At 40.8% G+C, this 26,962-nt stretch overlaps 1 protein-coding gene across 1 annotated transcript; it reads right to left on the bottom strand.

Annotated features, from left to right (window-relative positions):
- Positions 1 to 26,962, bottom strand: LOC105703816 (mucin-5AC). Its single transcript, XM_023432278.1, has 15 exons — positions 24,983 to 26,962; positions 24,466 to 24,528; positions 19,864 to 21,156; positions 19,221 to 19,370; positions 13,225 to 13,377; positions 9,982 to 11,169; positions 8,211 to 8,423; positions 7,798 to 7,878; positions 7,480 to 7,662; positions 6,707 to 7,264; positions 6,090 to 6,167; positions 3,834 to 4,635; positions 3,420 to 3,628; positions 2,223 to 2,531; positions 1 to 1,840 (listed from the first exon to the last, which is right to left on the bottom strand). Exons 1-15 carry the CDS (start codon positions 26,960 to 26,962, stop codon positions 1,772 to 1,774), a joined length of 7,329 nt encoding a protein of 2,442 aa, XP_023288046.1. The 3' UTR covers positions 1 to 1,771.

Consider the following 26,962-nt stretch of genomic DNA (forward strand, 5'->3'; position numbering starts at 1 on the left):
TTTTATTATATATCGACGTTAAATTTCTTAGCGCCTTTCATATCCTCTTAATATTTAAACGCTCCCTACTAATCGTTGGACACGGCTATCACTTTTATTATTCGTTCGTTTCTTCGTGCACTTCGGTGATAAGAACACCTTGCCTTGTTCAATTCCCTGGATATGTAAAACAGCATATAGGATGGAATAACGTTACGACATATTTTCGGACTATACACATTTGCGATCTTACTTATAGGTACAAAAAACAATATTCTACGTCACTACCTTACGTATATAAGGGGGTTTCTATACAAGCGCGATATCGATACCGCCGGGCACTTCGTGACGGAAATTGTCCACGGTACAGCACCCCCGACATCGTCGACGAGGAAGTCGCCAGTTTGATTTCCTTGCCTGTCCGATACTTATGTTACACCTGTACAAGCATATCACCAGCTCCAACCGGTTGAAGCAACGCGCGAGGACTCGCGTCAGTGACAATAATTATTACGCTTAATTAGACGACCTGCATGTACGTTACAAATGTCTCACGAGTATCGCTTCTTACACTAGCCATACCCTAGAAACGTTTGCAAAGTGGCTCGTTCCGAGCGTCCGGAACCTGACGGACGGAAGTCGAAAGAAACGGAGAAACGGGTGAAGTGCTCAACACTGCGTTCCGAAATCTACCACCGACAGCTGCGGAATCGCTTTGTCCCTCTTCGTCTCCGGGCACCCGGCAAAGACGTAACTAATTATACCAGAGGAAGATTTCCCACCAGTTTGGTCTCCACTTAGGGCTACGACATTTGGATCAATGAGCACCAAACGACCGCTGCACTTTTCTCTGGTCCCAGATCCAAAGGGTTCAAGCAAACTGATAATCGACTTAGAAGAAACAACAACTCGCAAGGAACTATTAGACTAATAATTCCTTATACAATTTTTTCACCTCGTTGGAGGATTTTTATAAATATAACAGGGCTCCTTTTGCTTTGTCGCTTGATATTCCAAAGTCTGCCCTAGCTTGTTCGATTGAATATTATAGTTTGCTTGTTTTTCCTGGTTTCTAATAAAATGGACGCCCGTGGTTATTTTTGCCCGTCTTCGGGCACCCGGCAAAGACGTAACTAATTACACCAGAGGAAGATTTCCCACCAGTTTGGTCTCCACTTAGGGCTACGACATTTGGATCAATGAGCACCAAACGACCGCTGCACTTTTCTCTGGTCCCAGATCCAAAGGGTTCAAGCAAACTGATAATCGACTTAGAAGAAACAACAACTCGCAAGGAACTATTAGACTAATAATTCCTTATACAATTTTTTCACCTCGTTGGAGGATTTTTATGGACTATGGACATTGGATAGTGGCCATGTTCAGTAGAAAACGCTTCTCGGCAAATCATTACAGCTTGGTAGACGTTATTTAGTATTTTAAAAGTATTCAAACATCTAATCGCTAAGCGAGTGGCGTGTGTTAATTGTGCAGCCGTTGTGTCTATTGAATATGGCCATTACGGATTAATAGATAGTCACGGATAATAAATTCGGATTGACCTTGACGAATCAAGGCCGGGCTATTCTGATTCTTCTTCAGACCGCTGTTGTTCGATTAGTCGAGACCGCGAATGCGTTTCAGCGGTTAATGTTAACGGAGCATCATGTTCATTGTTTTGGGATGCGAGCGATGGACGATATCCAAATTGCGATCATTAGAACATATGTCGATTAGGATGCAATCCGATGGACGATTGAACTGATACAGTATGCTCTTCTGATGGGATCCATTATCCGACCACTTCGGAAACGTATCGGGTACCATTCCTGACGAAGGACTGGAACTGCTGGGCTGCGCCCTGTAAAATAAAATTAATCATCATGAACAATAATCAAGTGGCACCGTTATATTTATAAATTCTATTACTATTATTACATTTTTAGAGCAAATCATTATACAGAGTATATCACAAATCCACAAGAAAAATGAAGGTATTCAGTTGAGATTTCCGTGGGAACTCTATTTTGTTTATATTATTTCAATATAAAAATTCTCGAGATTACCAGATTATCGAAACTATGAAACTATGTCTATTCAGATTACTAAGTTGCCCTTGATGATCTAATCCTGATCGAGTCACGGATACTAACGGTTGGAGTCACATATCTTGGAATTAAGTCGATCCATTAATTATTACTTATGTCAGTAATATAATACTATTTTTATTACTAAGTAATTACCGTAATAGCTGCACCAAGGAACTGACTGAAGGCCCTGGTTACACCAATGGCGGCGTTCACCACCTGGCTACGAACTGTGTCATCACCACCTCCACCTTCATTACTAATGCCAAAAGGTTGACCGGACTCTTTAGGATTTTGTGGAGCTCCAAAAGGCCCAAATGAATTAAAAAGCGGTGGAGGATATGTCGAACTCGGTGACCAAGCTGTTGTCACAGATTTTTGTCGAGGCGTAGTCGTTACCACCGTCAACGTCTTTGGCCGAGACGTGGAAGTCCTTGCAGGTTCTACTTTATTCTGTCCAGAAGACTGAAAAAGTAAATAAAGAATATCATTAAAAAATAATCATCAGGAAAAGCGAAAAATTGCAAGTGATCACGCCAGAAGGGTGCCATGAAAGAAAACTATATATTTAGAACCTGGAAGTGGATGATTGTGAATCAAATAATATAATAAATGCAATAAGAGGGAATAACACGAGTCCTTTGAAAGTGTGCAAACATTTTTATTCTTACAAAAATAACAAATCGTAGACGATAAAATAAGGAAATAAGTTAGATAATTGTTTAATTACATTATACCTTTGTTCTGCTGCGACTCGCTAGCGAAACTACCCTGGCAGCACGAAATATTATTGCAAATGTATTTGCAAAACGTTTACTTAAGAATATTATTTTTATAATACTTGTGTAATATTAGCTCCATATGTTTCAATATGATCTCCATATGATCATAGTTTGATCCAATACCCTTAAGAAAAAGTGTTTTATTCGAATCGACTGATTTGTAGGGGAGGCTTTCACTTCACCTTAAGAGGGTATGAAAGAATCAGCCTATATATATCTGACAATGAGAAGTTAAATCGTTGGGGAAAGTATTCCAGAAATTTTACCACGCGATTATAAAGGCCCTAAAGTAGGTCCTGAAACCCATGAAATTTATTTACTTCAATCAAAAGTTTATTTACTTGTCATGGACTAGAACCAACATGGCGTGGTCCGTGCACGTTTTCGATGTTTTACGGTTCTTGTAGGCTTGAAATCCAAGATGAAGAGTTTCAGGACCTTGCTCGAACAATTTAGAATATCGCAGAAATGGAATATTACAGAGTCCGGTGAGAAAATGTGGTTAATACTTTCACCAACGATTGCAAAATGTAGGGAAAGAATAACGCGAATTAGCCCGTGATTAACTTACAGAAGACTGCAGTTGCTCCCGAAGATTATTAGGAGGAGTACTGGGTTCAATTCCTTGAGCCTTCAAGAATGCAGCCAGAAGAGCAGCGTCGTTCCCACCGCTTCTCGTAGAAGTGGGAGGACTGGGCTTGACCTTAGGTTGGTTGCTCAAGAGCGCTCGGAGGAAGGACTCGTCGTCTTGGGATAGGCCTAATGCTGACCCCGCGCCACCTGCGAATCAAACCTCATTAAATAATTTATAAACCTTTTTGGAAATTCATCGATTCACGGTTTTACCGCAATGAATAAATTCAATCGTCTAATAAAGTGGTAAGGGTGATAAACAGGACATACGAGGATAGATGACTCTTGGTGTTCCTGCTACATTTAGACGTATGTCTAATTCAATAATTAAGAAACAACTCATTTTACCTACCCAAACCTTGTGCAGAGTTCAATAACGCGGCCAAAAACTTGGCATCTTCCTCTGGGGAGAATGTGCTACTAGCCGCTGTCGGTCTCGTTACAATTTGAGCAGGGGTTGGTTTAGAAGTCGTAGTAACTTTTGGCGCAGCAGTAGTTGTGGTGGCAAGTACTTGAATGGGTAGTTCGGCTGTTTTTTGCGTAGCTTGAATGGACCCAAGGATCAATTCTGCGAGATTTACAGGCGTGGTTGACGTCGTTGGTGCTGGGGTAGGTTTCGGAGTTGTTTGGACTGGACGTTTGGCAGGTTGTGCTGGTCTTCTGGTTGTCGCAGGTTTCTGAGTACTGTAGGGGGCGAAGAGACTACCCCCAAAAAGAGTCTGCCACAAACTCGCGCCGAAACCTTGTCTGGCTGGAGCTGGAGTAGTCCGAATCGGTTTTGGGGATGGTGCAGGTTTCGCGGTGATGATCACAGTGGGTCTGGTAGTGCTAATTGGTTTTGGTGTCGTCGAACTTGTAGTCTGCTGGGTGGTGGAAGATGTTCCAACTGTCTTCCAAGTAACTGGAGTCGTTATTGTGCTGCTGGTTGCTGTAGCCGACTGACGTGGAGTAGTCACAGCAGGCGTCCCAATCTGAAGGGGTTTCCGCGAAGTTGGCGCTGGGCTTCTTGTAGTCGAGAACAGGTCGATTACGATTGGATTGCCTCCCGTCTTCAATGATTCCAGTAAAGATACTGAATTCGGCGACAGGTTTGAAGGCTGAATAGCCTTTGGTGAACGTGTCGGACCCGAACTGTCCAGAGCCAAAGACAGAATCTGCAGGAAACACAACACTCGTTAATATAATAAAAATGTATATAAAGAACAATTTATATCTAAAATGTAAAATCTCCGTTTTCAGAATGCATTAAAGAGATATGAAATGGTCATATATATATAATGACCCTTTAAACTCGAGAGCCACGGGAAAATTCATGTTTCCAATAAAATATTGACTTGTACACTGGGAGACATCAATGCCCTCCCGTCCTGCACAGGCGATGCCGTATCTGCAAGGGGAGGCATTCATGTCCGCCATTGTACAAGAAACGTGTTTAGTTTACCATCACAACTATTATTGTGTTTATTGGAGCCGAAAAACCATCAAACTCCCCGCAGATTTATCGTTAAAGAGATAAGGTCACGAGTAATTAATCTTAAAAGTATTTTGTAAAAAAAAATTGACCGATTCTTCGGGTAGAACGCTGCCAAACGGTAGCACGAAAGGGACACCACCGAAGTGTTCCGCGGGGCACAATTAAAGTTGGCTCACACCAAAAGGGGGAGAATTTTTCCCCGCAAACCGGTAGAGATCTTGCGGTAATTGGCCACTTTTCGCAAAGAGCTTGTCGTCGGCATAGCCGGCGGGTTTGCCGTAAAAACCAGCTGCAGAATTGCGATGATTGGACCGTTGGGTGACGTCATGCCGGTTGCCCCTTTCAATGCCGATGGCGTGCAAAGTAGTTGCCATAGTGTGCCATTTAGTGGCATAGTGTGCCACAAACGATTCACATAACTTCATTCCACGATCGAGCCGAACCGACGTGAGATTTCTCGCGGCAAGGCAGAAACGCGATTCAAGATTTCGCTCGTAAAAGTTAACGTTGGATTTCCTGCTGGGATCAAGCAGTTGAAAGTAACTTTATACTCCTGAGCCAAGCTAGAAATATCATCCGTTTCAATTTTCGTCCATCCGATGACTGAATGTGGAATACCGATTATGAAAAGAAATGTTTACGAGAATAAAAAAAGCATGGTCCATACACTGTTAAAAAAAAATTCGTACGCTTTTAGTACATATGGTTGCAGTCAAATTATAAATTTGATGTCTTAATAGTGAATTAGTATACATTTATTATAATTTATTTATATATTTTAATTTATATACTTTTTTTTAAACAGTTTATGTAAGCCACCCGCGCGGAACGATACTGAGCACTTTTCAGGACGATTTACATAGATTTAGAGACATTATGCAGATTGATGCAGTTTGTGAAAGCAAACTAGCCACTTCCCCCGGCAATATAGTAGTTTCCACTATTTATCAGGGAACAAAAGTCTCAGATTCTACCCAATACCCTTAAAGAAAAGTGTCTTGCTCGGATCGACTGATTAGAGAGGGGTTTCACTCCACCTTGAAAACGAAATAAATTGAAACGGAAGATCTGTTCTTATCGAATTATCGTAAAAGAATATACTAAAGTCATTTGCGGCTTTAATTAATCACTCACCTTGTTAGCTAGCAGTTGTTCTACTTCCGAAAGTGTCTTCGTAGGTGTAGTTCCAGAAGCGGTGCCTGGCGACTGCAACTGAAATATATTCAACATGAATCTACTTTAATGTATATCCGAATAAACATTAAAAGGAAAATTCTTGTTTAGAAAATGATATACTCGATATTTGGTCATGAACTCAAATTTGTTTCAGTTAAGGTTTACAATTATACGAACTACTTCACCTTTGTTCCGAATGTAACTAGGAGATGCATAAAATGACATGTTTCAAAGTAGTGACTTCTAAAAAATGGACACAGCAACATTCTTCTTTATAAAATAATTGACTCTAAGCCGAACAATTTATCTCATCCATATAAACTATATTTTCGAGAAAGTTTATAAATTTTATATTCAGGTATCAAGTTTAAATTATTTGCAATATTTAATGCCAATCACCCAGAAATGGCTAGTTTAACATTTGAACGTTACTCGGTGGATTTTTAAAAACCACCGTTTTCAGACGAACAAAATTTAATAGACCATGAAGACATAGTGTGTTCGATGGGTATATATTCCCCTTGAATAGAGAGTACATTAATGTTTTATGAGTGAAGACAATAAAGACATATTACCAAAGCGTTTAAAAATGCCAGGTCATCAAATGTCGTGCCAAAGGCATCTTGTCTCTTTGTATTCCCTGTAAGGAACCCAGGGAGGGTTGATGCCACTGTTGATGTCGGAAGCCTTGTTGTCGTGGTAGTCGCTGTTGTTGTAGGTGGTGGTGGTGGTTGTGTTGTGGTAGTTGGTGGCGCAGTAGTTGTTGTGGTAGTTGTCGTCGTTGTTGGAGCAGGAGTAGTAGTCGTAGTAGTTGTAGTAGTTGTTGTTGTGGTTCTTGCTGTTGTAGTCGTTGACGGGGTAGTAGTAGTAGTCGTTGACGGGGTAGTAGTAGTAGTTGTCGTTGACGGGGTAGTAGTAGTAGTTGTTGTTGTCGTTGACGGGGTAGTAGTAGTAGTTGTCGTTGACGGGGTAGTAGTAGTTGTCGTTGATGGTGCAGTAGTTGTTGTTGGGTTTGCCATTGTGCTTAACGGAGGAATCGTTGTATCAGATTGACTAGAAACTGGGGAGAATACCTCAACGAATGGATTGACAGGACGTGCCATGATGGCAGCATTTGATGCTCCGGCGTCCTCCTGCAAAGATACAAAATCATCACAGATTATGAACTCGTAATGGATAAAAAAGTGCCCACGAGTAATTTCTTTTTCATATGCTGTTTTATATCATAACATACTTTCGATTTCGTTCGGTATTAATACCATGATCAATTTTTTACTTTGCAATAACGATTCAAGATGGCTTCCAAGTGACAGTTTAGACAAGTATAACTTACACCGAAATTACTCACCAGGATGTTGGACGCAACAGACGCTGTAATCACTGGCGAATTAGTTGTGACACCAAAGATTTGATCTAAGGGATCTTTCCACGGGAATCCAGGGGGCGCAGTGACGTCATTTCCTGATTGACCACTGGACAATATGTCCAAGGATGGCAAAGGTGCTCCAGCAGGACCCACACTACCAGCATTCTAAAAAGCAATATGCATTAAAATTTCTGAAACCTGTCCTGCAGCTCTGCACTACATATATATATTTTTAGTTTCAATTCGAGATTTCCTTTCATGTCATTTATTAAAAGCTATCTTATAAACAGTTTGACTCACCGCTACGGAGTTGATTTTCACACTGACCAATCTCGGGCTACTACTTGGCACACTGTCACTCCAGTAATTCACAAATTTTTCCTGCAAGTAACAATTTTTCGCTTAGAACAAACTCAAAACTAATCACGTTATGAAATTAAAAATTCCTTTCGTACACCAATCGCGAAGCCAAAAATCTACATACCGTCTACATGATCGTTCATTGTACTAACGCATAAAAAAATTATGATTGTAACTACAGCCATGTACGTGAAAATATTAATTTTACTTATCTATTTTCATTTAATTTCATATTTTCTTATGTAAACAAATAGATACGAAATGTCAATTACACCACTATTTTGGTTCATTTAGTAATAATTAAGTGAAAAAAAAAAGTTCGTAACAATATTTTATTGTATTAACAAATTTACCTGTCCGATATACACAGAACTTCGTTGACCACCGGAGTCTCTCGTTCGCGTTGCCTCGTCGGTTTCCTTTTGTTGAAATATTTGTCCACTTTGAATATTACCATTCGAAGGTGTTATTACGCTCAGAGGACTTCCAGTAGAAACAATCGGTCTTGCTGCAAATGCCGGAAATGCTGGAGCAATCGGAGATGGTCCCAGCAATGGAACGTTGTTCTGAAAGTTTAAATATTCCATAAATCATGTGATCTGATTTTTATATGTGGCGACTAATAAGAAGTTATCACAACTTGTATCAAGTCATTTAAAAAATTCAATTCCCTATTGAACGCAAGTGACCAGTCCAGTAAAGGCTGAACAGTGCAGAAATGTCATTCTTGATAGGTATTAATTTTTTATTTTTATTAAAATGTATGTAAAATCTCCTCCAAAGGGGTGAATTAAACGCTTTGTCTGGCGTATCTTCTTCCTTGATCGAGAAACTCATCGTAACTTATAGTGAACCAACCACTTGTTTTCAACGAAACATAACAAATTTAAAAAATATCGAAAAATGACGAACTATCTCTGTTTTACTTATTAGATATCGCAATAGATTTTTTTTCTCAACATATGTCATAATACATGGTTTAGATTTACTGAAACGTAACTTAAGTTTCAAATATACAGTCTCAAACTATTTCTTGCAAATACACAAAATACAGCCAGATTGAAATAAAAGGCAAACTAATTCAAATTTGACACTATGGCATAAACTATGGTGCTTAGTGCATGTGTCCAGTGCGTGCATAATGCATAACGTGCAAGCATATATGTACAAATGTACAGGAGATATTTATATACAATACAAAGTTCATTGCAGGAATATCATGTTTCGATATTTGTCTCATCCTGAAATAAAACAAAGCGGATTAGTATATTCATATTATACGTATTTCAATGATTAAAACGGCGAGTAGAGTTGTGAGGAAGAAAATGCGATACTTTTTAATATATATTATTATGTATCATTAAATTAAGAAATGCTTAATTTTGTAAATTAATGAGACTGAAGACGTAAGATGCAAAGGAAAGCAAATTTGCAGCGCCAATACGAAAGAATAAAACTGAATTAACAAATTAGGCTAGGTAATTAGGCAAGAAAACGGAAAGTAATAAATTATTTGTTCAGGGGTACGTAAAGACGTGAATAAAATGTTGAACGAGTACTGAGAGGAGATATTAAATTACTTTACTTTACCATAAGAAAGCACTTCTTTTTTTGGTAAATCAAACATTAACAAATCGTCAATTATCAATCGCGCTGTTAACATACTCCTGGTGACAGGAGGAACAAATACATGTTTTGTATGCAAAATCATATAAGAAAAAAAGAACTTCGAATATTTTTCGGTACCAATATTAACACACGAACTACGTCCTTTGCATACAAATAATGATCAATGAAGCAACAGATTTACTATAAAATATTTTCAAACAGTTTGCCTCTTCAGCAACAAAGTTTTAAATTAGTTACATACAAACATGTCGTCAAGCTTACTGCTTAACTACACATTCTTTGTATACTTAATTGAAAAACTAAAAAATAATCTCTCGTGAGCAAAAGTCAAAGGATTCCTAATTTTCAAAACATGACTAGGGAACCATTTTGTAATTCCGTGGCAGCAAAAACGTTTGGAAAACAATAAACAAAAAATTGGAAATAGCCGAAAACTGGACATTAATCACCGATCAAGAAACAACCGAAAGGAAGGTGATGAAGTTGTGAGTGTACCATTCTGTTGTCGGTGATACCGCTGGCAGCTAAGTACGGAGTACTGGACAAGCCTGAACCTCTGATAGGGCCAAGTGCGTTACCGATAATTCCTAGATCAACGTCTTCGAAGCGGTTTTGATCGGGCCTGGCTATATTATACACAGCGTCCTGATTATAGTACCCATTGTTATTAGCCTGATTATAGTAGACAAGGGGCTTGGGCCGGTTAGTGGTGGTAGTAGTTTTAAGGGTGAAGACAACCTCGACAGGGCTGCTGGGAGGATCCGGTATGACCGTCCCGTTGCGGAACTTCCGCACAACCTTTCCATCGGGGAAGATCCCGAGTATTACATATGGGTTGTCCAAATTCCTCGGGTCGATCAGGTTGTCCTCTGGCCGCTTACGTACGATGGTTTTGTTGGGATAGATCCCATACACGTAATAATCTCGAACCGGTGGCTTGGTAGGGGATAATGCCGGGACTCTGGGGATGGGATTGGGTCTGTTGGCTCCGAAGCGACCCAGATATTGAGTCGTCGAGGTTGGCGTTGTAGCCGGTACAACATTGCCGCAACAACGCGGAATCGTGGCAGGCTTTGGCACCCCGGTTGTCGCTATCGGGAGTTGTGTGGTGCTCGTGGTCGCCACGTTACCCATGGTTGACGGTGCCATCATTGTAACGTCCATCATCGGGGTGGTTTCGGCAACAAGGTTCTCGTCAACGCGAACCGTCGTTGTCGGAATCGTGGTCGTTGTCGTTGGAGCTACAGTCGTTGTCGTTGGAGCTGCAGTCGTTGTTGTCGGAGCTGCAGTCGTTGTCGTTGGAGCTGGAGTCGTTGTTGTCGGAGCTGCAGTCGTAGTCGTTGGAGCTGCAGTCGTAGTCGTTGGAGCTGCAGTCGTAGTCGTTGGAGCTGCAGTCGTAGTTGTTGGGGCTGCAGTTGTTGTGGCAGCTGTTGTCGTTTCTGTCGCAGCCGTGGTGGTCGCCGGTCTTAGCGTTGTCGTTTCGATCGGCGTATCTGACGTACTTGGAAAGGTCGTGAAGGAATCGGACGCTGGAGGGAAAGTTGCAGAGGAAGCAGGTCCAGGAGTGGTCGGTTGTTCCGTGAAAGAGGTTGGCTCGGACACGGGGGTTGTGGTCGAGTCGGGTTGCATTGTCGCTTGAACGTCGGAACCTGCCGTCCCTTGGGCGGTTGTTGTCGTTGCGTCCTGGAAACGGGCAAGCAAAGTTGTTGGAGTGTCGGTAATGGGGCCGGGGGTGGTTTGGGGGGTGGTTGTTCTACTTGTTGTATCGCTTGGCGGGTTAGTGGTGACTTCTGAGAGTAGATTGGGTGGGAGCTTTGTCGCAACTGCACGCTCGGTTGATACCATTGTTTCGGTACTCATCGCTACTTCTGGACTCTCTGTCGAGCTCGGAGTCATTGTTGTATCCTGTGCCAGTGTACTGGTCATTTCTTCTTCGGGCAAAGTCGTTCTTTCCTCGTCTTCGGATTCTTGTATGAGTGCTCGTATCATTTCCATTAACAAAGAGGAGATATTCGGAGAAGCTTTAACCGATATTGGAGTTGTTATCATTTCGGGACTTAAAGTCGTGGCAATCGTGGTAGCAATTTCATCCTCTGGAACCATTTGTGTCGTATTCTCCATTAAATCTGATTTTCTTTCAATATTATCTAAATATCCGCCGCGAAGCAGAGGGCCAGTATTCGTGTCATTTTCAGTTGTGGTTTCTAAAACCAAAGTCTCCGTTGTTATATCACTCTGAACTGTCGTCGAGTCATTAAAATTTAGTCGATCCGTAAATGTTATTGACTCCGTTGTTCCTTCTTTTACTGAACTTTCGGTAACATTCTCAGGGACTTGCGTTGAAACTTCCGCAACAACCCCTTCCGTTATAATTTCTAAAGTACTTAGCGTTGTCGTAGTCGTTAATACCGTTCCAGTCGTTGCGTCCGTCGTTTGTAAAACGTCAGTCATTGATTGAGAAAATTCCGAAGTTGCTTCTGTATCTATTCTATTACCCAACTCTATTTCTACATCTAATGAATTGATAGATGTTCCCAGATCCATTGTACCAATCGCATTTTCTGTTGTAGGAACACTTTCCATTCCTGTCGTCGACTCGGAGCCTACTTCCAGAAAATTATTTTCACCCTCTGAAACTTGAGACAAAACCTCATCCGTCACATTCTTCAAATAAATGTCTACATTTAGTAGACGACTTAGCTTATCGCTATAAGTTGTTGTTTCAGAACTATCCGTAGTCGTCGTTGTTCCGTCAGTTGTAAATTCTGTCATTGCCTCAGTCGTCTCGGATACATCTGACCGGACATTACTCCTCTGCTCAGTTACCGATCCGCTCGTTGTTTCTGGAACTTGACTCACTCCTTCACTCGTATTTATTTCTTGTGTCGTTGTCGCGGAAAGTGTCGTTGTGTCTCTCGACTCAACCGTCGTAGAAATCTGCATAACAGTGGTCATTTCCTCATTCCGAACCGAAGTCGTCGCTTCGGTCGTGGTTGAAACTCGAAAACCCTCGACATCAACGCTCAACCTCAAAGAAGGATTCGACAAATCGCTCGTATCACTTCCCTGTGACAAAGTCTCAGTCTCGATCCTCGAAACAGTCGTCGTCAACTCGAATTGTGTAGAAGCAATCGCTTCGGTAGTACTTTCGGACGATTCAGTGGGCACGGAAAGATTTTCAGGGGTGGAATTGGTACCGATAAGTTCCGTGGTCGTCCCTGCAGATGGCGTGGCACCCGCGTCAGTGGAAGATACAACACCAACAGTAGTTCCCAATTCCGTGACGGTAGCTTCTGTCGTCAGAGTTCCAGGTACCGTAGTTCCAAGGTCACCTGGGGTCTGATTATCTCTGGTTGTCGTCTCCATAAGATTCGATCGCATTTCAAGACCTCCATCGGTACTTGTCTCGCCTACTTCAGTGGTCGCAACCATGGTATCCAATTCCATAGGGGACGTAGTCATTGCTTGACTCGTTGTTATCTCCATCATGGAGTCCTGAGTACTCGAAATCATCGACAGATCATCCATGGCAGGCGTGCTCTCTGATTCTATCTCGGGGGACTGTGTTACGGTCGTCTGGGTCGCGCTAATGTCCACGGTTGTTTCTGTGGTCTGTGAATTACCGACTGTTGTTGGTACAGTGCTTGTTTCTGTGGTTGTAGGGGTAGTTGTGGTGGTGGTGGTGTCATTGTTAGGTTTGTTCGTGCCGTTGGGGTCGATATTGGAGTCATTGTCTACCTGGGCAACTCTGGGGAGTTGCTGCTCCCTTTGTTGCTGTCCGTCCGTCAGTAGTTCGTTGGTAATGCTGGCTGTCTCCAGAGCCTGGTAGAAGGTTATGACCTTGGGCTCGCCTGGACTCGAGACGTCGATCGGTGGTGCTTGAGCAAAATTCTGGAATCAAAAGGTGCGTAGTGCTGTACACAGAAATCGGTGCGAAGTGTGTTTCTGCAAAAAAAGCTGCAGAATTTTCCTGTTATTATGTACATCTAGACGGTAGGGTTAACTTACATATTCTGGTACCAAAGCACGCGTACTAATTAGGATAACGCACTCCTAGCTCGGAGAGAATGTTCGGTAAGAAGTTATTCTATGTACAGCATATTGCAGTAAATAAAAAATCATACGTGTCATATCGGTTATTTACAGGACACAAAGAATGGGAAACATTTTCTAGGAAGACCAAACGAAGAAAAGAAGAAACTGTTTGGACTAGTTCCCAAACTTCTTCAAGGTTTATACAGTCCAAAGTAGTGGTATTGTTATATGCTCGGTACTGCAATTATTCCAATGCCTATACCCCATAGATTATGTAATCTAAGAAAACATTTTCTCCATATACCCATGTTAATTCGTTATTAGTCACAAAAACGGGTAAGGTCTAAAAATTAAAATCGTGTGTATCTTAAATCCCTGATGAAATAAGACCGTACTCATCGTACTCATTCTGAATTATAATCTCGCTCCCTTGTCTTGCATTATTAGTGACTCGCTTCAAAATCGTGACTTAAAACAAGGACAGCAACGCAATGTCGACTAAAACGAGTTATGTAATCTGGAGCAATTCGGAGCTCTGCTCTATAATTTTCTTCACTTTCCGGTTTATCCGAGGTGAATTTAAATTTCATTTGGGAGGATATTAGCGTGGCATTAAATTCCTGATAACGATGAAGGGACGTATTTCGATAGTGGTTACACTGTTAAAAAAAATTCATACACTTATAGTACATAAGGCTGTACTAAAATTATAAATTTGATGTCGTAAAAGTGAATTAGTACACATTTTTTGCAAAGTTCCAAATAAATTTACGATTTTATAACATTATGTTATAATTTCGTGGGAGAATTATATATTTCATATTCGGAAATCAGTACACATTATTTATAATTTACTGAGATGAGTCTTTAATCTTATGATATTACTTTATCATTTTGTAAATGTGCCTTCTGAAATTATTATAGAATTATTATACACGTATGATAAAATGATTACTTTTTTTTCATAATTATTCTACATACGTGTGTACTAAATTTATAACACATGTTATATATTTATTTTGAAACTATGTTATAAAATTAGTATACCATATTTGAATAAAACTTCCATCAGAAATGTTATAAAATTTACACAATTTTTTTTAAAGTGTAGAATCGTACCGATCGGATACCTGATCGAAGCTTTCCGATATCGGGGGCGCTCTACATACTTGTGTACTAAATTTATAACACATGTTATATATTTATTTTGAAACTATGTTATAAAATTAGTATACCATGTCTGAATGAAACTTTCATCAGAAATGTTATAAAATTTACACAATTTTTTTTAAAGTGTAAAATCGTACCGATCGGATACCTGATCGAAGCTTTCCGATATCGGAGGCGCTCGCGCCATCTCTTAACGATCGCGCAAACTACGAAGAATAAAAGCGGACTGACTCCACGGACAGCCTCGCTTCTGAATACCTTAAATGATCTCGCCTCGAGAGTTCGTTCCTCGAGTTAGAGATCCGCAATATAGGTGGCAGACTTGCCATTCACTTCTACTCCTTTCCTTGGGAACGAATCGCGAATCTACCGATATACGGAATATTTCACGAGCGCGGCAATCCACAGTCACGCCTCATCACCCGATCTTCTATCTACACTATCAAAAAAATTCATAAAATTCATGCACTTTTAGTACATGAGGTCGCAGTAAAATTATAAATTTGATGTCTTAACAGTGAATTAATACACATTCATTGTAAATTCCAAGCCAAGCTAGCAATGTCATCAATGTCAATTTTCATCCATCCGATGACTGAAAGTGGAATACGAGCTACCGATTATGAAAAGTAATATTTTCGACAAAAAAAAACATTTCATTCGGCGTTTAAGGTAGGGCAGTCTAAAATCATCCTCGAACGTGCCCGGAACATATATTTTTATTTGCTTTGTTGCAGAAAAAACATTTAACATCAATTTTTTACCGACGTCGAGCAAGTTCCTCCACGTGTCTCACTTCACCTTAAGAAAATTTCCTACATTGGAGAAAGTGAAACGGTTGATATTGAATGTGTACTGTGTGTGCTCACAATTTACGGTGAGAAGGTAATAAATAGTACAAATCTAGTCGATGTCCATCGAGTCTGAGTAAATACAGCTTGCTTGACTTATTCACCTCCGAAAATGTCGATTCTCATTTTAGCGAATTGCGACCGTTTGCACGTAGCCGACCTCGAGTGCGGATTTTTTTTCTTTAATTTCTTATGCACTCACACTATGTGCACCGGTTATCAAACTTGTCGAGTTCTGGGGGAACGTTTTAACGCGTTCCGCAAGATTTCACGTATCGGTCGTGTGTGTAGGTAGGTTGCGTGCACACACACGGACACACACCGTGTTACAAAATGTTTCTTGGAGATACATGTAGCGTTATACTTTCACTCGTGCTATGTACTATCATGCCAACCCGAGGCACGTAACAGTCAAAAACATTCCAACATTGCAGTATTATCAAGAAAAAGAAAATAATATTAATAGCCGAAATGGTGATATCAACATTGAATTTTTCGCCTGCCTTAAAATAATGTACGCAAATGCTCTCTAATTTATATTCATTTTCTTTTACCTGGATGTCAAATTATAAATTAAATTCCAATGTAACATGTTACGCTCTCGATTAGGAATTAAGTATATTTATTATGGCATATATTATGGAAAGTACATTAATGTTAAGAAATAAACGAAAAAAAAAGAACATGTATGACTGAACATTAAATTTGCCATACATCTAAGTCAGCGGACTCGTCATGATTTAACTGCTTCCGGGTCTCGTAATAAGCTCGTACGATGGGAGATTTAAGTGAAATAATCCCGATAATAGCAGTCCAGAAATATATAATGGCAGTCCTACTTCGAATAATAATTTTTTGCAAAGATCTACCTGCCTTGGAGCTACTTCGTTTAACGCCGTTTTACGCCTCGTGCAATAATACCGTTGCCGTAATCACGCTTAAAAATCGTAATACGTAAACCCAAGACGCATTAAACCGATTTTATTACTTTCTCGTAAACAGATTCATAAACTAGAGGTCAATGACTAAGCCTTCATCACTGCTGTCAGTACTGAAAATGTCATCACTTCATTGACCGATCTTTATTTCCTGTTAAATTGTTTGCACTAAGAGCGATCTACTTCAATAGCCTGCAAGCACCTCCTATTTTTTTTTTATAATTACGGAAACAGCCACAATAATGGGTACAATAGTTTTCGAGAATTGATCGGGTTGAAACGAAATTATGATAATGTCATTCTATTAATTAGGTTTTTTCATACTTTTGCATGTTGATTACGAGTGCAATACTAATGTACACTGTTAAAAAAATTCATACACGTTTAGTACACAAGGTTGTAATACAATTATAAATTTGATGTCTTAAAAGTGAATTAGTACATATTTGTTGCAAACTTCTAAATAAATTTACAACTTTATAACATTGTTATATTTTTGTAAATGTGTTTAGAAACTGTTTGGACTAGTTCCCAAACTTCTTCAAGGTTTANTAAATTTTCTATGGACCCCTCTTTGGCATTAATATAAAATATGAGATTATACATGTTCTAAGCATTGCGACAAAGTATGAAATAACTGAATACCCTCCCCTGCAGATTTTTTAAAAAGGAAATGAAGTCATTGTCAGAAATGTGAATGTTTCATATTTATAACATGCACAGGTGCGAGAGGATGTAGGTGCAAAAAGAGTCGCACGGTATGTGCGTTAGAAGAAAAATGCATTTATTTCGCAGGTGAAATATTAATTGGGTTATTTTAAGAGTAATCGCTCATTTGAAAGCAGTATATTAATTAAAGACATGTAAGTGTTGATTGTTGTACACAGAAGTAACGTCAATTAGATAGAGCATAGAAGAACATATGAAGGCGCATTTAGTTTTAGTACATCTTATGATACAAGAAATGACAGAAAGCCGTACAAACGTACAATAAGAGATGAAATAGTGATACGATTCTATAAAGCCACCCTGATTTTTCTTGTGTCACATCACACTGTAAATGTACACTCGCAATGCGTATAGTCTACCTTAAAACATAGAGCAGTAAGCATCGTGTATACGTACAATTAACCTGCTGCATTAAACATAAGCGAACTCGAAACATGTGTTTAAAGTTTAATATCAATAAATAATCAGTTTTTGACTACATATAGAATTCCTTTTTTCCTCTTTCACGGAAATGAAGCCTCCCTTTCGGCATTTTTACTCCGCAATTTCGACGTATTACTTCATACCAAAAAAATCGGCTTTTTTTTTATTTCAAACGTAACGTCACGTATAGTATTTTCGAAATTCAATATATATTGTAAGATCAGGTAAATGGACGCGATGTAACTCATAACTTGCCATCGGAGTATACATGTATAATTGTGTAATGTGCATTCCTTATGCCCGTGATTGTAAATTTTCATACACATACCAGTCTGGCAATGTGAATAGGCATGCACGGATGAGACGATAAAAAAAAATCGATTCACGCACGGCCGAACGCGTTTTACTGTAATAGCCGTACATATCATTGCGAATAAACCATTTTTTTTTTTTTCCTTAATATTTCCCCATCTTCCTCTTACCTCGAAATTCCTGAAATTCCTCAGTATATACTATTGGATTACATCAGTACTTTAAGAACTTAGAGAGTTACTCGTTACCGTATGAGAGAAGTATATATTATATGGTCAAATGAGCCCTTTTATAACAAAGAAAATTATAACAAACATTTACTAACAAAGTGCGTTAACTAGGAAAGTTAAGAATTTCTGTTGTCATACACACCATCACTTCGTATCCATTATGTTCCGAGGACGTTATGCAATAAAGTTCCTCCACTTCTTGCGAACATAGGTAATGTAAAAGGTAACAGGTATTTAAAAAAAATAATGCACTCTGCAAGTTATCATTATGCTTAATAAATCCAATGCGATAATTATGCAACGTGGGTGGCTTTAGAAATGAGTTGAAGAAAAATAAAAATACCTTGGCCACTTGGAATAAAATATTCAACGACCCAAATCTGAGAAATCACAATTACTGTTTCTGTACCCACACTTGTGAATACCGACACGACATTGCGTGACTTAAGGTGAAGTGAAACCTCTCTCAAATCAGTCGATTCGAATAATACACTATTTTTTATTCTATGCAATTTGACGTAAAGAAGATTTTGATCATACATGTAAATCACAAGATCATTTTTGATTTCGATTATATTGAACTATTTGTACGTAATCGGGCGAAGCCTAATAATAAATCAGGCCTCAATTAGTCATATCATGCAATTTGACGTAAGAAATATTTTGATCATACATGTAAATCACAACATCATTTTTGATTTCAATTATATTGAACTATTTGTACGTAATCGGGCAAAGCCTAATAACAAATGAGGCCTCAATTAGTCATATCATCCAATTTGATGTAAAGAAGATTTTGATCATACATGTAAATCACAAGATCATTTTTGATTTCGATTATATTGAACTATTTGTACGTAATCGGGCAAAGTCTAATAACAATTGAGGTCTCAGTTAGTCATATCGTGTATGTTCGGGCACGCTTTCGGTCATTAATTTGGCCTTAGCAGAACGTGCAGTTCAACTCTACGAGATGCTTCCCCTGGCTTTAGTTCTGACTTTAGACGGTTGTACAACACAAGTTGAATCGTTTGCGAAGGTCTTACCTCGATTGATGGGTACGGCGTCGTGGAACTGGTGATAGAGGGTACAGTTGGTTGATAAATCGTGGGCTTCCTCAAAAACAATTCCGCCCCCTTATATCTTGCACTAAATCTCGGTGGTGAACCACTGGGCGTGATTCTAGGTGCGGAATTCTGTAACACCAAGACACGGCATGTTCATAACCGATGGTCTAAAAAGTGTACAACGTTACCGATTCATCGCACCAAATCCTGACATCGTTGTCTCCTCAACAAGTTGAGAAAAATCTTCCCACACAAAATTCGATCTTAAGGGATTATATATGCAATCATCATACGCGAAATTCAAGAATTTCTTTTCATAACTAAAATGCATTTTTTAATGGAAAACAGGGCGTCATTTCATAGTACAATCATTGAACTTAATACCTCAATTTCCTTTTTGTCTCAAGATATATTTAAAAATCGCCGAGGTACAGCAACTCTCTGAAAAAGATTTTTTCTTAGCGGCGACCACGAGATTTCAAAAAGCATTTCACCGATCGGCATCCAATTTTTAGGGCTCATTCTGCACATGGAGGACTGCGCTCAATAGAATTGTTCTCGGTTGTCCACTCGAATAGACGAAAAGCAGGGTAGGGCACTTGAAGTTAATTGAAATACTTACACCACCATTCGTGTTCTTGTAGGCGCCGGAGAACACCGGGGTCTTGGCACCAAGGGAACCAAGAAGTGGAGCCACGGTGCTCCTCAGCTGTTCCAAGAGAGACGTGTTCCGGTTGGTCAGGAAGACGCTCCTGGTGGGATTGACGACGTTAGAGTCCAGGTTGCCCGAAGACCCATCGTTTCTGCTGTCTACGTTGAGTTGCCCTTGCTGAGCTTGGAGCCGAAGTTGCTGAGCATTGCCGGACCCGTTCGAGACCCGAAGATTGACAACGTGTTCCTGTCCTGGACGGGGCAGGGTGGTGGTATCCGAGGACTTGACGGTGGCGTGGAACTTGGGGGCCTTAGGAGTGATGGCGATGCTGATCGGTCCGGAACTCGTTGTCTTTTGCACCGCGCTGGTCGGACCTTCCGAGTGCCTTCTGTAGGTGGAAGTTCTCGGCCGGAATTCTCTCTGTCTGGCAGCGATAGTCTCGGTGACGATGGACTTGGAGATCGAGTCGTATGGCCGGAATACCTGGCTCTTCTTTCTGCTGTACCTGCTGGTCGGCAACACGGGCTTGGCAGTCGTGGTCAGTTCCCCGAGGTTATTGGACAGGCCAGAGAGACCAACGTAGCCGGAACTAATTGGCTGGAACTTCTTCCCCGCCTTGGAGACCACTTTACTGGCTACATTGTCTATAGAAAACCTCGGGACACTCGGTTTCTTCGGCTCGACGATGGACTTGGCACTCGAGGAAGGACCGCCTTCGTGGGAAGAGACGCTGATACGCGTGACGACCTCGTAGGACATCGGCGCCGTTGTGGAAAACGATAAGGGCTTCTCCACCTTCTTAGACTCTGCCAAAGGTTTCACCAGGTCTACTCCCAACTCGTTCTCCAGTTCTTTTTCCACGTCGGACGACCCTGGTGGTTTCGGGACATCGGGATCGGGAACTTCTTTAACTTCTCGGCGTGGGGCAGGTTTAAAAGCTGTTCTGCTACTTGGACTTGTTTTTAGCTTCGCGATTTTAACGCGGTTTGCGGGTTTCTCTTCGCCTCCTCTTCCGGGGAGACCGGCGTACCTCGACTTTGCAGATTTTACAACCTTAACCTCTTCGCGAGTTTGAGGTGTCGTTGCTTTCTCGCGACTCCCTAGGCGTCTTTTCACCGATGAAATTACCGTTGTTGATGACTGGGCTAGCATGTCGTCATTTCCGCTTCTTATTTCTGGCTTCACGAGCTTCTGGGCAGACTCCAACTTCCTTCTCGCTTGTGCGGCGAATAAAGCATCGTTAGGCGATTTTTTTGAGTAACTCTGAAATTATTACAAGAATAATCAATAATGGTTATTCACAATAACAATCTACTCTAACATGCCTTGGAATGGAAAGTATTATTTATGCGTAGACCCTACTACTAATACTCCTACTTCTGGCGACTTTGTTATAAAGACTACATGAATATTAAAAATAAAAGTGGAATTTAAATTAATAAATTTAAATATTGCAGTACCGTACACATATACAGTTCTTTTTTATAAAATGTTGTCTCCTTTATGTGAATGTAAATGTAATGTAACGTGAAAATATACATTTTTATACAAACTGTATTGAAAAATGTAGTCTTCGGCAAGAAACTAATGTATGCATTTCCTCGTCTATTCCTCCTACCTGCTTTTTTATTTAAATGCTGTACCATTATTTAAGGAAATGAAATGGTCAAGCTCTTTAGGATTGACGTTATAAACGATTTTCAGTGAACCATGATCTCTATTTTAATATTACCAGTAGCCGCTTCATTATACATTATAATGAGAAATCAGGCCACAGTAATTCTCAATCGGAATAATCATGAACTTTTCGTCACAGTTATGGAATAACTGTGATAAATCAATTCTTTCCACCGATCACGAAACATTCAACCGCAATCGATTTTCCAAATGTCGTGGAGAGAATCCGAATTACACGGCATGATCAACGGATATATATATATTAGAAGTCTGTCACAATAATATATATATAAATCATATTCTGGCACTAAATAATACCTAGTAATATAAATTTTTTTTTTAATTTAAATAAAATTTGATCGTTTTTTAACATTACAGATTGGCTATCATATTACTCCAATACATTAGAAACCACGTGTTTCATAAAATGCATAATTTTCATTCTTCCGGATATAACATTCTGCAGGTAAAAAATCGAAAATCAATGAACACGTTTTGGAAGACAAGCTGGTTAACATGAGGTTGTTTAAATAATTTAAGGGCAGGGACAGCCATTATGCAATATTGTGAAGTTTACTTGGTGATACATCTCGAGGTTACTCCAGCCAAGTTTTCTCTGTTTTATTAATTGGAGCAGCTTTCGAACCACTTCCACCACACCTTTGATTGAGAAGGTCGACGGTTTTACTTTTTAGCATATGAAGTAACACCCAATCGACATAAGAGATAGGTTTCAATTCTTCCAAAAATAGCACTCTATTCCTCCAGCTGTGATATTATGGAACACATTTCGAGAGACAAATTGATCGCCATATATTAATTTTGAAATGACAATTGAAAGTACTATAAATTTATTACTAAAATTTCTCGTGTCATTTGATACCAAATGAAGTGTCCGATAATAATCCTGAAGTAAGAAATGCATTTTTACTAAATGTTCATAATTAAAAAAATCTAATTTCTATATACGTTCATACATTATTGAAACTAAATACGTCATTGAGATGTTCAAGAAATATTTCAGATATCTTCGTATGAGATCTACAAGACGTCTTAAAAATATCTTTCGGTTGAGATATTTAGCAAAGACTACAAAGAAATATTTAGAAATTATTCCGTGCTACCAGGGGTATTAATAAATGCACAAAGGCGAACTTTTCGCGGTGGGCTACTTTTAATGCAGGATACAGCCCTTACGCAATTTGCAAATATTACTTTTAGAGGTTTTAATTTCGTGGTCGGCCGAGCCACGTTCACCACGCCCTCTGATCCAGAAGAACGTTCACTTTCTCCAAAGAGGAGCCCGAAAGTAAAATAAAAAAAAAGAAGAAAAAAAAATAAGAATCGACAGGACTATGCGAACCGGTTGCAGTAACTGCGCCCGCTCGTCATTGGACTTTCACGTGAGATCAGTGCCAATACTTCGGGAGAAACCAGTCCGAGTAAGAATTTTCGAAGAAAATGATAGATGCACCTTTCAAAATCCAGGAGAAATATCGTAACTGGGGGTAGGAGAAATCCCGAGAAACCAACAATTGGTAGTTCGAGCTGCACCTAGCCACCGCCAAGCAGAGGTGTAATTATTAACACGGTTAAAACACGCGTAACTAATTGCAGAAGTTGAGCGATCCCTAAGAGCAGTATTGAAGGTGCCACAGTTATTGTTCCCGGCGAGCCATTATCTCAAGAAACGGCCACTCAAGATATATAACTACCTTTAAATGAACCTCTACGCACTTTTATGAAACCGATGGCAGCCAGATCTAACCTGTAATTCATCGCTTAACTACCTTGCAACTAGGCTTCACCAAAAAGGAAATTATCTAGTTGCGCATTTTCCTACCGCAGGACTTCTGTGAAGTCCCCTTAAATCAGTGGATTCGAGTAAAACACTTTTTTTTTAAGGGTTTTGAATAAAACTGTCTGAAACTTTGGCACACGACTCGTGAGCACCTAGGAATTATCCTGACACTTTCAAAATTTGGATTTTTCAAAAAAAATTTGTTAACTTAGCCCAGATCAGAAACAAAATGGCGTCGAGCTCTCATATTTCGATTTATATCCAATTATTGAATGCTTCGATATGTGCCCATAATTGTGAAAGTGGTCTAAGTAATATATTTCTTGTTTCAAAAATTACATTGAATAAATTAGTTTAAAATCATGTCGTGTGAAATAAGTGATAAATTCATTTTTTTTTTAATTTTGACTTAGACCACTTTCATAATTATGGGCGCATATGAGAAACGAAAGGGTCAGGACAATTGTACGATAATTTAGAACACTCTGGTAATGGAGAAACTTGCATTTGAATCGGATAAAGGCAAAAAAAGTGTCTTATGCACTTCTATGCTAAAACGATGGTAATATAAAGTCCCGGAGTGAAAATTTGGTTGATATAAAAAATCACAGATGACGCAGGGTGTCCCTCTGCAGCCAATTAGGGCCTCAGAAACGATGAATGAATTTCCGGTATTTTACGTCGATTTCTTTATAATTATTGTAGGAAAACGACGGATGGAATACGCCATTTAATACAATACTCGATACGATTCGACACAGCTGTCGATATAAAAACGAACGTCGGCAACGTATGTATTTAGAAAAACCTTTTTTACCGACCACGATCAAGTTCCTCGACGTGTTTCACTTCACCTTAACCGTATGTACCAAAGTGTACCCTTTCTCCAAAAGAGAAGTCAATGTGCATTCGCCTTCATTGTCAAAATCGTCGATTTGTAGTCTTGCGAAACTTCCTGGACTTAAAAGGACGCTTATAGACGCCTGCCTTTGCCTTTGAACAGTCTTTAGTTCGGACTAGTTTTTTCAGTGGCCATTAAAATTAGTATGATTATGCATCTAAAATATGCGCAGCTCATAAATACTCTTACTCACTTGAGCGACGACCGAGCTCGGAGTGGACTTCACTTCCTGCACCTTCGCAACAACGGGACCCTGCTGAAATCATTCGCAAACTGCCAATTAACTTCAAATTAATAAAAGGGGATGTGAAAGTGGCATCCAAAATGTCAATCGTGTATAAAACTTCCACGAACTGGGTGTACCAAGTCGTTTGAAACTTTACAACATGAATTCGAAAGCCCTAACGTAGGTCCTGAAACTCATGAGGTTTGATTTTGTAGAAAGAATTTCAAAAACATCTACAAAGAAATTACATTTAAATTGAAATTCCATGGGCGTCAGGATCTTCCTCATACTCCCCATATTCACATTGTAAAGTTTAATGCGATTCGGTACACGCAGTTTGAAGAAGAGTTTCATAAAAGAGACCTCTTTGCCGCCACTTTCACATCCCCTTAAAGAGGAAATCTTTCAGTCGTATTTTTCAATCGATTACGGATTTACCATTCTCCCGTCGAGAAGGAATAAATTGAAAAGTCAAAAGGTTTACCAGTTGCGCCAGTTTCGCTTTGAAATCCGCCGGATAGTTGTCGCTCTCCTCGAGGTCGCCTTTGGGGTTCCTTCCCGTACCTCCAGGTTTCTCGTGTATCTTGTTACCTCTTCTACCCTGATTACCGATTCCCGTCGACCCAGAATTTGAGGGATTTTGACTTTCCATAGCATCGTTCAACTTGGATCTTTTCAAACCTCTTCTAACCACCGGTGACAATGAGGTCGCAGTCGGATTCGTCGTGGAAAGGTCCACTTCCACGTTCAACAATGATTCGGTAGATCCTGCAACGTCGTTGCTCCTGGAGGTCTCCGTGGTTAAATCCGGAACATTGCTAATCGACGATAGCGGAGTGGATGCAGAAGATAGGAAAGAGGTCGACCTCTTTGCACTAGACCCAGACTCCGACCAATGACCTGGTCTGCGTTTTAAAGTCCACCCTGGATTACCTCGCCCTCCGACCTCGGGTCGTCCGGTCGGCAAAGTAGTTCCCCTCACGGAATCGGTTCTAACTGTTGAGGTCTGGCTGATGTGTCTACCTCTAAACCCGAGTCCGTGATTGAAAAAGTCCTCCTTCGAGGCTCTCGTCGATGGCCCTCGACCTCGACCTCGCCCTCTCGGCGTCGTCGTAGAAGACCCGGTTACTCTCCTCGAGGTCGTCAACGATGGGGCAAGAGTTGTCGGCATCGTCGTCGTGGTTGTAACCGTGCTTTCCGTTGTCGAGGAAGCCTCCGAGATGGTTGTCATTGTGTTGACTTCGGTGGCGGGTAAGGTCGATGCTTTGGATGTGGTAACGGCAACATCGACCACGGTAGATCTAACCTCGATCGATGTTCTCGAAGGAAGCGACCTCGCCGTGATGCCGTCCCCTCTCGTTCGTCCTCTGGATCTTTCCCGATTGTCCAGTTCGGTCGACCTCCCGTCTTGATCTCTCGACCTGACCTCAAGAACTGGATTGCCAACGTTGACGTTTTCATTCGCCACCCTCCGACGCGGCTCCAGGGAGGGTTCCTGATGCCGCGAGGAATTCTCTGAAACCCGGGACCTCGACTTCGACCTCGAACCGGAGTCGATGGGGTTGACTCCTCGAGATCGGGATTCGGAATTCCTGGCGCGACCGTCGCTCTGTACTCTTCCGAAATTCCCGTTCTCGTTACTTGGATTGCGTGACCTCCCCGTAGACTCCGGCGAGGTCTCTGCAAACCTCGACGAACCTCTTCTCAGCGTTCTCTCGGAACTCGCCGTCGAGGTATCCCCGGTCCTCTGCTCGGTACGAGTATTTGCCCTCCCCCGACTTTTCGGGGTCGTGGTGCCTTGCTCCGAATTTCGGCGAAAGACCTCGGACGACCTCGTTGGTGGTTGTCTGGATGCCGCGACTCCAACCCCATCGGACGCTGTCGTAAAAATCGAAGATCCAGTGACAGTGGTTGTCGTTATCTCGGAAGCTTCCACGGTCAAAGGAACGTCTACCCTGGCGCTATCCAGCCCTAGAGGCCCGACCTCTTTCGCCTTCCGGACTTCGAGGTTCTCCAAATAGCCGATGTCGTCTTCCCGAACTGCAGAGTTGGAACTCGGTCCAGGTGTAACGCGAACTCCTGCGCCATTTTGTCGTCCAGAAGAACCAACAATTTCCGCGATACCATTGGAGGTCGCTTTCTGACTCCTCGAGGTTGCTATCTTTCTGCCACTTCTTGACCTCGCTTCCTCGGAAGTGATGGCTGGTTCGTTTCTTCTAACTTTATCGACCGTTCGTTGGATCTTGGCGCTGGAATATCTTCCATCTGGGCGTGTTTCGGACTGTCTTTTGGACACTTCTAGCCCTATCCCGTCTGACTTGGACTTTTGGTACCTTCTAGCAGAATCTATCACGTTCCTAGCGACTCCCTTAAAGCCTTCATCGGTGCTCGTCGATGGTGCCGTCGTAATTCGTCTAACTCGTCCTGAGCTCTCCGAAACCGACGCCTGACCAGCCGAGTCCAT

This window comes from Orussus abietinus, unplaced genomic scaffold, assembly GCF_000612105.2.
Source record: "Orussus abietinus isolate OABI.00-Male unplaced genomic scaffold, Oabi_2.0 scaffold36, whole genome shotgun sequence".
In the NCBI taxonomy this organism is placed as follows: Eukaryota; Metazoa; Arthropoda; class Insecta; order Hymenoptera; family Orussidae; genus Orussus; species Orussus abietinus.

What these genes read in the sequence shown, in the direction of transcription:
- LOC105703816 (XM_023432278.1), bottom strand. Translation starts at nt 26,962, where the DNA reads ATGGACTCGGCTGGTCAGGCGTCGGTTTCGGAGAGCTCAGGACGAGTT. An exon ending in TGGCATTTTTAAACGCTTTG is followed by an intron (nt 6,168 to 6,706) that starts GTAATATGTCTT and finishes AATATATTTCAG; the next exon opens with TTGCAGTCGCCAGGCACCGC. An exon ending in TCCTTGGTGCAGCTATTACG is followed by an intron (nt 1,841 to 2,222) that starts GTAATTACTTAG and finishes TTTATTTTACAG; the next exon opens with GGCGCAGCCCAGCAGTTCCA.